The sequence below is a fragment of the Amblyomma americanum genome, chromosome 10 (assembly GCF_052857255.1).
Source record: "Amblyomma americanum isolate KBUSLIRL-KWMA chromosome 10, ASM5285725v1, whole genome shotgun sequence".
In the NCBI taxonomy this organism is placed as follows: Eukaryota; Metazoa; Arthropoda; class Arachnida; order Ixodida; family Ixodidae; genus Amblyomma; species Amblyomma americanum.
The window spans coordinates 66,020,204-66,033,061 of NC_135506.1; the positions used below are offsets into that span (position 1 = coordinate 66,020,204).

At 46.5% G+C, this 12,858-nt stretch overlaps 1 protein-coding gene across 1 annotated transcript; it reads left to right on the forward strand.

Moving 5' to 3' along the window:
* Window positions 1-1,965: 1,965 nt before the first annotated feature.
* On the forward strand, window positions 1,966-12,198 carry LOC144106629 (uncharacterized). Its single transcript, XM_077639475.1, has 5 exons — window positions 1,966-2,186; window positions 5,911-6,037; window positions 8,499-8,632; window positions 11,530-11,626; window positions 11,913-12,198. Exons 1-5 carry the CDS (start codon window positions 2,096-2,098, stop codon window positions 12,151-12,153), a joined length of 690 nt encoding a protein of 229 aa, XP_077495601.1. The 5' UTR covers window positions 1,966-2,095; the 3' UTR covers window positions 12,154-12,198.
* The last annotated feature ends 660 nt before the right edge of the window (window positions 12,199-12,858 follow it).

The following is a 12,858-nucleotide window of genomic DNA, read 5'->3' on the forward strand; positions in this document are numbered from 1 at the left end:
TTCTGTCCCTGATAGCACGTTATTAGAAGGCACTTGCATTAGTGTCTGATTACGGTCTTTTTGATTACCGCAGCCCTGCTGAACAGCCCCGTGTATTTTCGGCAGTGTGATAAAGCACCATAGATTTTTATCTCACGCAGTTCACTCCTTTTTGTAAGAACTCCACTGCTCCTATTTGCATGGACACAGCGATGACAGACCAGAGGGGTTGAGCGCATTCTAACATCGTTCTGTCATTTATTTTTCAATGTTTTGTTTTCACACCAGTGTTGCGTGTTCTTTTATTTTTGCCGCTCCAATAAAATTAAGTTCCTTGAATGCGCTTAACCCTCCTTATCTGTCTTCGCTAACTGCGTTCGTGTAGATACAAACAGCGCAGCTCTCGTTGAAATGAGGTTTTCTGCCGCCTTTTTAGAGTTGACTACAAGTACAGGGCCCCAAGTGAGAGTTACTCATTGAAAGGTGGTTGTTCACGGGGAAGTGCACTGTCGACCAAGGCGGGGGTCAAGGCCACCCTACACACCAGTTCTCCGATGAACAAGAAAAAATTAAAGCTTTTGTAGGCAGGATGAACTTCCCAGCCCCTGTTCACGACGAACCGGTCCTACGTGTCAGAAGAAGTGTATCGTCTTCCTGGCAGCAAATTTATGTGGAAGTGGGATAAAGAGCATCAATAAGCTCTTGATGGCTTTAAACAACTGTTGACCAAGTCATTTATGGTGTATCTCAAGCTGATATTGTGCCTTTGCTTTTGCCACGCGACGTGTCACTGGTGAGTGTGGAATCTGTCCTTGCCACTAATACCCAGATATCTGGGTGGCATTACCTTTGCTCACACAATGAAGAAAGGCACGAGCGACCTGTGACCAGTGCTTCCAGAACTCTAACAAAAGCCCATTGAAATTATGCCTCGCACAGATAGCGAGAGGCCTAAGCTTTTGAACGGCGCCATTTTCCAGAGTATCAGTGCGAGAGGAAATTTCTAATCCTGGCGGACTGCTCTGCAGAATCCGTCTGACCTGAGCGTAGGGTACGTTATAACTTGCACGCCTAGAAAACAAGAGACAGGCTTAGTAACATGTATGGTGTCCAGATTCGTATTTAAAAAGCATTCCTCACAGCACTCCCTCTCAGCAAGATTGGTGAGGAGCTGACAGTGACGGTACCGAGCTGTTTGTTTCTCTTTTGGTACAACGCTTGGGCCACGTCAGTGTGAATTGCATAACACCAAAACGACTGTATACATCGTGGAACCAACGGCTTCTAGCTTCCACCAGCGTACGACACTGCTGCGCAGCTGGAGACACAGGAGGAAGCAGAGTCGCTGCAATGTCCCGTTAGCCGTTGGGGGCTCCAAGGCTATAGGGGCGGGAAGGGTTAGTGTGATAACGCCTCCGTGCCGTCAGAACGCCTCTTTGCCTTATCTTCACACTGTATATGAAATCCATGATATGTGCGCCGGTGAGCATCGCCATCGAAGCTATATGAACGCTTCGCATTTCTTCAATGGCCGTCATTCTTACCAATGATCTTTCCCATTCCGTATCGATCGCAACAGAAATGGTTTTAGGAGACCCTGTTTGAAAATCATTTCCTGTACAGCACGCGAATACTGCGTTACCAACATGGTAGCGTACGACCACGCTTACTGCTAATCCCAGAATGCGCCGTCTGGGATGCGGAAAAAAAAACTAAGGTCCCATGTTGGATTGACCACCGTTTGCAAATTCCACTGCATCTGGAGGCTGTAGTCCGCCAATACGTTTCGCTTCAAAGAGAAGCCCTATCTGTGATCACCCGACATACTGTTTATTGCTGCAAAAGCGATTGAACGCGCTCTTTACTCACGAATGTTAACCGATAAGAAACAATATGTGTGCATCACGCTTTCAATCAATCGGTAATAATGGCCCAAGAGATGAGGACAAATGGTGGCCGAATGCGCGATAAGCACCAGACTGCAAACAACTGTGTCAACGCATAGGCATTTCACATACGCGTTTATGGTGTTACCGAGCGACGCCCTGCAACTGTGCGGATTCAAAAGGATATAGACAGGCATTGGACACCTGGTCCTTCTGTCCCTGGCTGTGCCATGGCATCACGCAGCATCAACGCAGCGACGGTCATACTCTTCACCACAGTACCATTGCTCGTACTTCTCCAAGTTGCGGCGGCATCAGAAGGTGGGCGCATAAATTAGTTTGATTGATTTGAATGTACATAAAACTATTTTGCTTTGTTTATAAGCACGAAAACAACCCCATTGGCTAAGGCATGCTGCAGTACTGAGATCCTGGTTAATTTTGGCCTCCCGGAGCTCTTTAACGGGCATCGAAGTATGGCTTCAGCAAAGTGTTTTTTTATATATATAATCTCGCCTCCAGCGCAACGCGACCGCAGTAGTTGGGCAAGAACTGAATCCAGCGGCTCCTCCTTTGTAAGAAAGGAATAAACTTCAACTTCTTCAACTTCAACTTCAGTACCGCGTGGTCGGTCAGAGGACGCCATTGGCACTAGGGCTTTGAAGTGTTTATCAAGAATTTCTATGCAGTTAAGTAGTTGAGCAGCTGACCCTTAAATGACAAAGAAGTATGCAGAGAACAAATTTCTAACTCGCTGCTGTCTCATTTTACGACCCCTTACATGTAAGAGTCGTGAAAAAATGGAATTCACGACATTTCTTCGCAACGAGAAATCGTGACACCACCCAGAACGCTGTGCGACAAAAGGGTTGCGTCACAATTTTGGTACGAATGTCGGGAAAATTGGGGTCACATTGAGGTCGGCAGTGACGAGTATATATATATATTTAGACGAACGACATGTATAAGATTGTCTGAAGTGGAGGTGCTCGGCTTGCTTTGTGCGTCGTAAGGCCGCTTGATGACGTCACCCTATCTTCTCCGCCATCGCTTAAATTTTCTGTACTATCTGCGAGCATACGCCCGCACACACGCCGCCGGCTTTTCGCGTAATAGGGCTAGTAATTCTTTCGTATTAAAACCAAGAACACCATATCCGAGCCGCCGCAAATAAAGACGACAGCTTTCATACACACACTAGGGAGCACTTCACTTTCGCTTGAAAAATCCGCGCGAATTTTCGCTAACACAAAAATAACTCTTGCTAGCGTCATTGCGTCATTACGCATACTGGGCCATATTTTATTCACTGCTTTATAAAATATTCAGATCTGGTTGCTTAACTTTCAGAAGTATTTTTTTTTAACTTCCAGCCCCTAAGGTACAGAGCCCTTCATGGAAAGAAAATGACGATTGATTTTTAGATAATTAAAGGCGTATTAACTGTCTCACTTTTCAGTGGATACCTATACCGCGCCGCTAGGGAAGGGGGAAGGTGGGAGAGACAGACAGTAAACTTTATTATCCGAGGGGGAAGGGCGGAGCCCTTCATAACGCTGCGGTCAACCCTGCCGGATGGCCAAGTCAGCCCATTGGACGAGCCGAGCCAAGGCCCCGCTCCGTGCTGCGCAGCGCGGTCTCCCACAGCTCCTCGGTAATGATTAAGCGGAAGGGGGTGATAGGGCAGTCCCACATGAGTCCCGCCGCAGAATCTGCAGTTGGGAGAGTAGAGGGTGGGGTAGATCACATGGAAGAAAACTGCAGGGTTTGGGAAGGCATGCGTTTGAAGCATGGCGCCTGGAGATTTCGTGCTTGCGTGATGGGGTCGGAAGGTAGGAAATAAGAAAGAAGAAGAGGCGCCATTTTCCGCCGACTCTAAGGAGGCGTAGTGCAGAGCTCCGGAATAATCTCGAGCATCGGAGAATATTTACCGTTCATTAACATCGAACGGCTGCGTGGAAGGAGCGCGGTTTTGTGAAGAAAAGCGGAAGGGCAGGAAGTTTACAATGGTTGGAAGAACGTGCTGGCTCTTCTAGTGTCCCAGATCGAGTTGAATCTTGGAGTGAAGCCAAACAGCTACAGATCATAATGATCTCCTAAGAGGCACTGCATGTCACCATGCTGTCTTTGTAAAAAAGAGCGCGTCTCTGATGAAATTACTGGTGATCAGAAAATGAAAGGTGTGGTAACTGTCTCACACCTCGGTGGACACCTCAACCGCGGCGTGAGGGAAGGCAGGAAGGTGGGAGTGAAAGAAGAGTGGGAGAGGTTCCTTAGGGAATGGCTCCGGAATAATGTCGATCACTTGGGGATCATTAACGTAGTATGGGGCGGGAAAGCAAGTGTGCGGTTGAGCCTAAGACGTTAGCGGTTAAAAGATGGCCGGAGCTGCCTCAGGTCAGGATTAATTTGAGGTCATTAGGAGGCGCCTGTGTCCCGCAGTGGGTGTCAGTGAAATGGTGATGATGATGATTATGAAACGGCGGACTCATGCGGTCTTGTAAAGCATGTCACATGTGTCAAACATCTTGCATTTTTACATACATGACGGCCTTAAACACACATATAAATCTAGATTTCTACTTAAGTGCGCTCGTGGCTTCGAACCCCCCGCGGCGCGACCAGATCAACTTAGATGGCCAAAGCAGAAGAGAAGTATGCTAGCGCCGCAGCAGGTCACCTCCCGTGTTGTTGTTGTTGTTGTTGTTGTTGTTGTTGTTGTTGTTGTTGTTGTTGTTGTTGTTGTTGTTGTTGTTGTTGTTGTTGTTGTTGTTGTTGTTGTTGTTGTTGTTGTTGTTGTTGTTGTTGTTGTTGTTGTTGTTGTTGTTGTTGTTGTTGTTGTTGTTGTTGTTGTTGTTGTTGTTGTTGTTGTTGTTGTTGTTGTTGTTGTTGTTGTTGTTGTTGTTGTTGTTGTTGTTGTTGTTGTTGTTGTTGTTGTTGTTGTTGTTGTTGTTTCAAAAGATGGCACATACCCACACTGGGGGATAGGCCAAGAATCGGGTGGCTATTCACCTGAACGCAGACAATATTAAGGAAAAGCACGTAGGAGCGCAACACCGGTGAATTCTTCGTCATGAACAGAAAAGGTTTAAAAAGGTTTAGGTCAGAAAGTGTTTAAATGCCACTCTCTCGCGTTGCGCAATGCACGTTGTCGTCTTCGTCAACTGTCAGCCGTACGCAGGGAATCCAGAATACACCGCTGTCACAGGGCACTCTTAAGGTGCGTTAAGCGGTCCCAAAAATTTTAGTGCGGTACCACTAAGGTCCCCAGTCTCTGATTTCAGCGATATCTGCCTCAATCCTGGCCCTGAAACCCTAGCCTAGAACCGAAAGCGAAATGAAACGTGGCGTGCTAGTGCGCCTCGCATTTGGCCAAGTAAGCTAAATCGGCTGTATCTATTTTTTTGCCATGAGGGAAGAGAAAACCTATGTTAGTACTTATTCTTGTTTGGAACACATCTATTCCCTTCTAACGATTCATACTGAAGAATTATGAACCCGACCGTGGCGGCCGCGTTTCGATGGAGGTGAAACGCAAAAGGCGCCCATGTGCTGTGCGATATCAGGCCAGGTTAAAGATACCCCGGTGGTCGAAATTATTCGGGAGCCGTCCACTACGGCACCTCTTTCTTCCTTTCTTCTCTTAGTTCCTCCTTTATTCCTTCTTTTATGGCGCGGTTCAGGTGTCCACCGAGATTTGAGACAGTTACTGCGTCATTTCTTTTCCTCAAAAACAAAAAAACATGCCGGAGTTGTACCATACCGGACATCTACATAACATAATTGTGCAGGAGTTATATCGGAGTTACACTAAACACCTACTCCCTGTAGGATGTTTCCAGTGGTATAGTAGAAAACATTCTCATATGTCAGAACTCCGGGATAATTATTAGGGAGACTAAGGCTGCACTTCTTGAGGCTAACGGCTGCAGAAGGCACTGCACAAGGCCCGCCAGACCACAGCAAGAACACGAAAAGCTACAAGATGCCATTTCATCACCCGCATTTCTAAAGCTCTTACATCATTCGTTTTTTTTTTTTTCAGTTCCGCATGGATGTTCCTGGAAGGAGACGGTGTACTGCTACTTCAAACTCACTGCTCACGCTTTTATCAATTATCAACTAGACGACACAGGAAATATCAATGCCGAAGAGCACGCCAAAGATTGCCTGTAAGATGTTTTTTTTTATCATAAGAACGTCCTATACGCTGCCTTTCATGGGAGGGCAGAGATTAATTATAACGAATAAAATCCCAAGGCGAACTTTTTCGGTGCTACACATAGGGCTGCTGAGTCTGACTGCTAGCTGAAGCAGTTGTTAACGTATACAAGATTTCATTGTCAAAGTTGGAAAAAGTTCAGTTCGTGCGCGGGAAAACGAGACCATTGGTGTGCTTTTTATAACTGAAGGGAGATTGGGGTCGGTCTTTAGATCTTGCAAGGCGGGAAGTTCGTCTTGTCCTGACGAGCTGAGGACAGCATTTTGTATTTTTTATTAGTTAATTACAGCCTGTCATCGAAAATTCGTTCAGAGAAAGCCAAGCGAACTGCGTTTTAAGCTTAAGACAAACATTTAAGTATGTTCTCTAGTTTCATGGGGAACTATTAGTTTTTCACGAGAATGTCCAGAGAGGGACAGCATTGAAGTAACGTGTTTGGAAAATTCGGGTTCATCAAGGGGTCTCTGACGTGGTACAAACGCAATCTGTATAAATGAGAAAACACAAGCTCGCATGAATGCAGGCTGGTCGCGCTGCTGACACTGTCTTAAACTTTAGAAGAGGCATGCTTCGTGGCATTTGCGGCACGGCACACATCCAAGGGCGCATGAGCAACTGGTGCATCGGAAAAGCGCACCAAAGAACTGAGACAATAAGCGCAAAATTCCTAAGGGTTTTTGTTGCTTTCAATCTTCACCGGTCGTACAGGTCCGATCCGTTGTTTCTCCTTATCCACCGGGTCTGTAGCTTATCGCTCTGCTTCTGGTGGAATTCTGCGCAGTGTTTTGTGTTTGGTAGACCATTTTCTCTGGGCAAAATATTTTGTATAGCTTTCGATTATTTAATTCGGATGCCCTATAAGAGGCGAAACGCGTGCCACGAAAGCCGAATGATCCTTCTCCGAGCGTCACACGGGCATAAATTACTTAGCGATGCTGCATTGATCAGATTAATGGTAAAGTGCTTTATATCGGCCACCCGGCAGGAATAGAACTGGATGATTGAAATGCGCTGTTCCGCAGTGTCACTGAGTGCGTATGGAGCAATGTGTTTGCACTTAAATTTTTCACGCGGTAATCAAGCGAACTGAAGCCACCTTCAGGGTCCCCTTCAGCGAAAAAGCCGGTGTCGTCGGTGGCGGCGGTGACGTAACCGAAAAACCCCCGAGAAGCAAACTAGGCGGCAGGTGCGCCACCTAGATCATGTAACGTCACGCCATCCCAGCCTGCCCATTGGATTGTTATCCAACTGCCCACCGTGGCAGGTGGCGGTTAAATTAATAATTGAACTCGAGAGGTTGGTGGGGCAGAGTAACCTGGATCTCACAGGCAACACTAGCGGCAGCAGCTGCCATCGCAGGTAAGTGGCGCATCGCTTAACCGCTGCACCATTGCACAACTGCGCCAGGAATCGTATGAGGACTCCCGGCGATCTAGGAAGTCAGGACAGAGAAAGACCAACTCCGCATATATGGACATTAACCCATTAACGCTGCCCTGTGATACCGTTAAGGCGGAGTTAAATTGACCCCTACAGCCTTTTTGTCATAAACAAATGCTCTGTGCCATTTAGAACACACAGCCCGAGAAGCTGCTGCGATGGACCGGTTCCCCAGTGGCCGAGGGCATCGAGAAACGAAGCTAAATTATTTGCACCCCTTTTGGTTAGGCGTTGGTTTGAATCCCGCTAAAAGCGTGGGGATCAGAAATTTTTTTCTGCAGTGTAACATTGTGCCAAAAAATTTTGGAAGGCGCCTTCATGTTCAACCTCACTTTCGGTTTCTAGTTCAACTTCTCTTCCGGAGTTGGTTTTGCCCCGGTTATGGAAAAAGTTTCCTCGGCAGTTTGCCGATAATAGGGCAAGAGGGGTTTCAGGATTGAAACGTCAGCCTGCGTTTATCGCATGACGGATGTACAAGTGCCTTCATGCTTTACTGCGATTTCTTTCGAATGCACGTCGACTTTCTACTGCTCGGGTTCTATGGCGGGCGTCTCTGAACAAGAACCGTTATTTTTTACCGCGCTCCGGTTCAATTGCTGTTGACTTTGAAGGCGAGATTTTCGGCTACTAATAGGAGGTTGCTCTAGACTAAACAGCGTAAATTAGTCACAGGAACCAAGCACAAGCGTTATTTTCTCTAAGCTCCTCACAGAGGCTGCCCTCTTTTCAACCGCCCCGCCCCCTTACTATTGTGAGCTGGCGAAGCCATGGATAATAGTGTCAGAACTTAAATTGTGAATTTCAATGTTTGCCTCATTTAAAGCTCCTTTTCATGAACGAAGAGGTTGCTTGGAAAACATGCCTTGTTCTCTACACAGAGACTGCTGTGATGTATTGTCCATTCTTCTGATCTTTACCTAGCGCACCTTATGCGATAGTGAAAATTCCTTCTTCCTGTACTTTCCACGCAGGAGGATGACGATGCCATCGGTGTGCCACGATCAGCTTAGCGTTTGTCCCGCACATGTCAAAGCCAACCTGAGCTCTTTCGAAGAAGGTTACCGACAACTTCGAGATTTCATTTGTGACATAGATGCCGTTAAAGGTGGGTATGTGCCAGCGATGTATCCGTAGCACTGCTCTGAACGAATAGGTATAGTATCTTATTATAGGCTTGGTATACGGTGACGTATAGAATGGCATAGGATGGACAGGATGGTTTTGCGTAATAAGTTATGGTAACCTGTGGGACATTTATTTCACCCAGCAAAACTATTTAATTTTAAAGGTCCTGAATTTTTGCTATGAGTTATACAACCAGACAGGCAACTCTTTCAGAATGTTTAGTTTTCATAAGGAATTGCATGGTTAGCACATCGTATGGTTTGGAATGGCATACGATGGGATGGGACGGGGCGGGACGGCTCGGACGGCTCGGGACGGGACGGGTCTGGACGAGACGGGACGGGATAGAATGGATTAAATGGGATGAAATGGGACGGGATGGAATACGACGAGATGAGATAGGATGAGATAAGATGGTGTGGTTGGTATAGAATGATATGCAGGGTTTAACGTCCCAATTCTGCGCATGAGGGATCCGACGCGGCGTAGCAGAGGACTCGGAATTAATTTCGTTCACCTCATGGGTACGCGCACTGAGATATGACACAGCACGTAGGCGTTTTTCTTTTTCATTTCACCTGCATCGAAATGCGGCTGGCATGGCCGGCTTTTGGTCCCAACAGCGCAAATGGAACCTCCTTCAATAAATAGTTTAATAAACATTCAACGTTTATTACGTGACGTATTGCGTGGTTTACTGCGTGACATAGAATCCATTGAAGAAATAGAAGATTGACGCCATCAAACTTATTTGGTTTTGTGTTTCGAATTTTCTTTAGTGTTTCTGTGTATATCCTTGTTGCATTGTATTGCCCCTCCTGCTAGGGCCCAAAAACAGAAGGGTCTGCAGTATTCTGTAAATAAATAAATACAGCTCTTAACTCCAGAAAAGCTGGCACGACCACATCGGCTTATGCCAATCGCTTCTAACTTAAGAAATCTTAAGTTCCCCTCCAAATTTCTATCGTTGGAGCATGCCTCCTGAGTCAATGAATTTGTGACACATTGTGACTCCTGTAGTTTTTTTTTAATAATCTGTGCTAATTTCTCTTTGTAACACTCCTCGAGATTGCTTTTCTAAGTATCATGGTGTATATGTATTACACGTATTTAGTTTTGGTATAATTGACCGTTAGGGCTCATATATAAGACAGGCCGGAGAGATATTCAGCCGCATCGACATAGAGCACGTTCTTGGCAGTGGAAAGGCATTGTTTGCCCGTTTTTGCATTCCGCCCGTTTTTGACGCCGTTATGGATGGTGAACAGGGTGCATGTTTTTGGGTAAAGAGGGGGGGGATGCGTAGGTGTTGATGAATATGATAGGGGATAGTGTGTTTGGACTGAGTAATCAAGGTAAAGCTGATAGGGAGGAACTGAAGTATATGACGACCAGTCGTGGTACGGGCAAGACGGGCATTTTGTGAGGTGAGAGGATCCTCTACAATCTCGGGGAGGGTGTTGAGGGTGCCGGTTTGAAGAAGACGTTCGGTGGATGCATTAGAGGAAATACCAAGAGCGTGTTTACGGGCACGATGAAGAATAACGTCATGGCGTCGATTTCTGCATGCGAGAGGTGAAGGTACGGTGCATAAGCCTGCTAGGGGCAAAAGCCTAAACCAGACGAAGAAGTTCTGACTCATGGAGACCTCCGTGCTCGTTCGACACGCGCCCTATGAGGCGCAGAGTGTGATCTGCAGCTGTACGAAAGGTTTGAAGAGTATGAGTGTTCAGTCGATTGGTCTTGATGAAAAGGCCAACTACGCGAATTCGAGGGATATTTTGTATGGCGTGATCTTTAACGTGAACAGTGACAGAGGGAGAGTGTCAGTAACGGCGGTGTGAGTGAAGGAGCAGGAGTTCAGACTTAGTGGCGGCACAGCGTAGGCTCATGGCGGCAGCATGCTGTACTACCAATAGCTAGAAGGATAAGAATGGGGTGGAGTGCATACGGCAGGTTCTCTCAGATCATGAATGGCAGTTTACCAATATCCCACAAGAGAAAAGTGTTCAGCAACTGTATCTTACCGGAACTCACCTACGGGGCAGAAACGTGGGGGCTAACGAAAAGGATTCAGCTTAAGTTTAGGATAACACAGCGAGCTATGGAAAGAAAAATGATAGGTGTAACGTTAAGAGGCCGGAAGTGGGAAGAGTTGGTGAGAGAACAAGCGCGTGTTAATGACATCCTAGTCAAAATGAATACGAAGAAATGGGCTTGGGCAGGGCATGTTATGCAAAGGCAAGATAACTTCTTGTCCTTAAGGGTGACGTAGTGGATTCCAAGAGAAAGCAAGCGTAGCAGGGAGTGGTAGAAAGTTAGATGGGCGGATGAGATTAAGAAGTTTGCGGGGATACGGCGGCCGCAGCTGGCAAAGGACAGGGTTAATTGGAGAGACATGGGAGAGGCATTTGCCCTGCAGTGGGCGTAGTCAGGCTGATGATGATGATGATGATGATGATTATGATTATGATGATGATGATGATGATGATGGTGGTGGTGGTGGTGGTGGTGGTGGTGATGATGACGGCCTTCTAGGTACGCACAAGGTCTGAGGGGGGTGTCAAAGCGTTTGGCAGTGCCTTACGACCGCGCGTCTCAGCCGATGAGAAAACTAAGCGCGAGTCTCGGTGGTACGTGCACGAGGTGGTCGCGTGATAACGGGTGACCGCTCCCCACCCGAAGACGACTAAACTTGATCAAGGCAAGTGCACAGGGGGAAACATGATAGCGCAGTGTGTTTACGCGAAGCCAGTGATGGCAAGTGCCCGCGTAAACAGCTTTTGCTGTAATATGACCTAGTAACGTGTATTAGGGTTCTGGCTTATGTAGTGCGTGAGATTATCTGTTGTAACTGAGCAAATTTCTCATTCCTAGGCTTTCTCAAGGTCGCTGCTTCCGTCCCGCACACTCACTTGCAGCGGTGCCTCCAAAAATATCAGGTCCAAACGTCCCAGTCTGTCGACCAATGCAGGTGAGAAAAACCATGGAAAGTGCAGAAATATCAAGCGGGTGGGCAAGGGTGTAACGAGTATGTTTACTCTTAGAATGATATATTTGCGCACACTGTGGAAGTGATTTGGCAACTTAAGGGAACAGAGTGTTAAGATTTCTTTCAATGACACAGCCTTTGCGGTACAGCCATCCACGCTTAATGGTTAATATCATTGGACCAGAGGGCGCTTCTAGTAAACATTGCTGCGTGAAAACATGTCCAGTAACGTTGCATTGCAAATGATCGATTTCTCTTCTCTGCGCAGAGAGACCAGAGCGAGCGCAACGTGTGTCGCCAAGTTGCTCCAGCAAACTTCCCCTGCGGACTATGAAACGCTGAACGCATTTAACAAGCGACTGCACACGGCACTGCTGATGATGCATGGTTGTGAACTGCCGTCTGAGTTCACTCCCGACCTCGACAGCTCCCAGACCACTATTGTCCCTCACAGCTACATCTTGGCATTAGTGGTCGCCATCTTTCTATTACGCTTAAAAAGCGTGTAGAAGAATCAAGGGTGAATAAAATAATGCGAAGGCAGTGAGGTCAAGCACCTATAAGAAACTGTAGGGTTTTGGGGAGAAAACATAACTTATTAGTCAAACAAGGTAATATCACTCTATTCAGAGGGTATCATAGTATCGCTGTGAGAAACATTCGAGCGTGCGCTGTTCAAAACCTGCCTGAACTTAAGACATTCGATGACGAAAATATCTTGGAACATCTTGGAACTACAGCAAACACTGCAGGTGCCTGCACTTTCAGCAAAATGGGGTCAATGCCGTGTAACGTGTGCTGCACAAAAAAAGCGGCAGAAAAGGAAAAGCGTAGTTTAAGAGACCTTAATAGTTATTTGCGGGTGTGTTTACTGAAGGGTTTTAGTCTTTCCAGGAAACTGAGCAATTGACTTGCTGACGTAGCGTCAGCCCTGGCTGAACAATGTTATTCGGAAATCCGACTACACTGCATTACCTGTCCCCTTCTAAAAGAAGCGGAACAAGTTCACATTTAGTGCAACAAAATTCAACTATTGTTTCCACTTTAAACTTAAACAGAAGATTTTCTGTTGCTTTGACGCGCGGTAAACCTGTTGGCGATGCACGGTAATGTCATCAGCATGACAGCGTATTGAGATAGCAGAGCTATTAAAATTGCCTAATGCTGGAATAAAGTTTTCTTTACCTTTTGAGCTACTAAGTTCATGCCAGTAT

Coding starts and splice junctions, on each gene's coding strand:
- LOC144106629 (XM_077639475.1), top strand. CDS start 2,096: ATGGCATCACGCAGCATCAACGCAGCGACGGTCATACTCTTCACCACA. Junction 2,187..5,910: donor AGTTGCGGCGGCATCAGAAG/GTGGGCGCATAA, acceptor TTTTTTTTTCAG/TTCCGCATGGATGTTCCTGG. Junction 8,633..11,529: donor TGACATAGATGCCGTTAAAG/GTGGGTATGTGC, acceptor TCTCATTCCTAG/GCTTTCTCAAGGTCGCTGCT.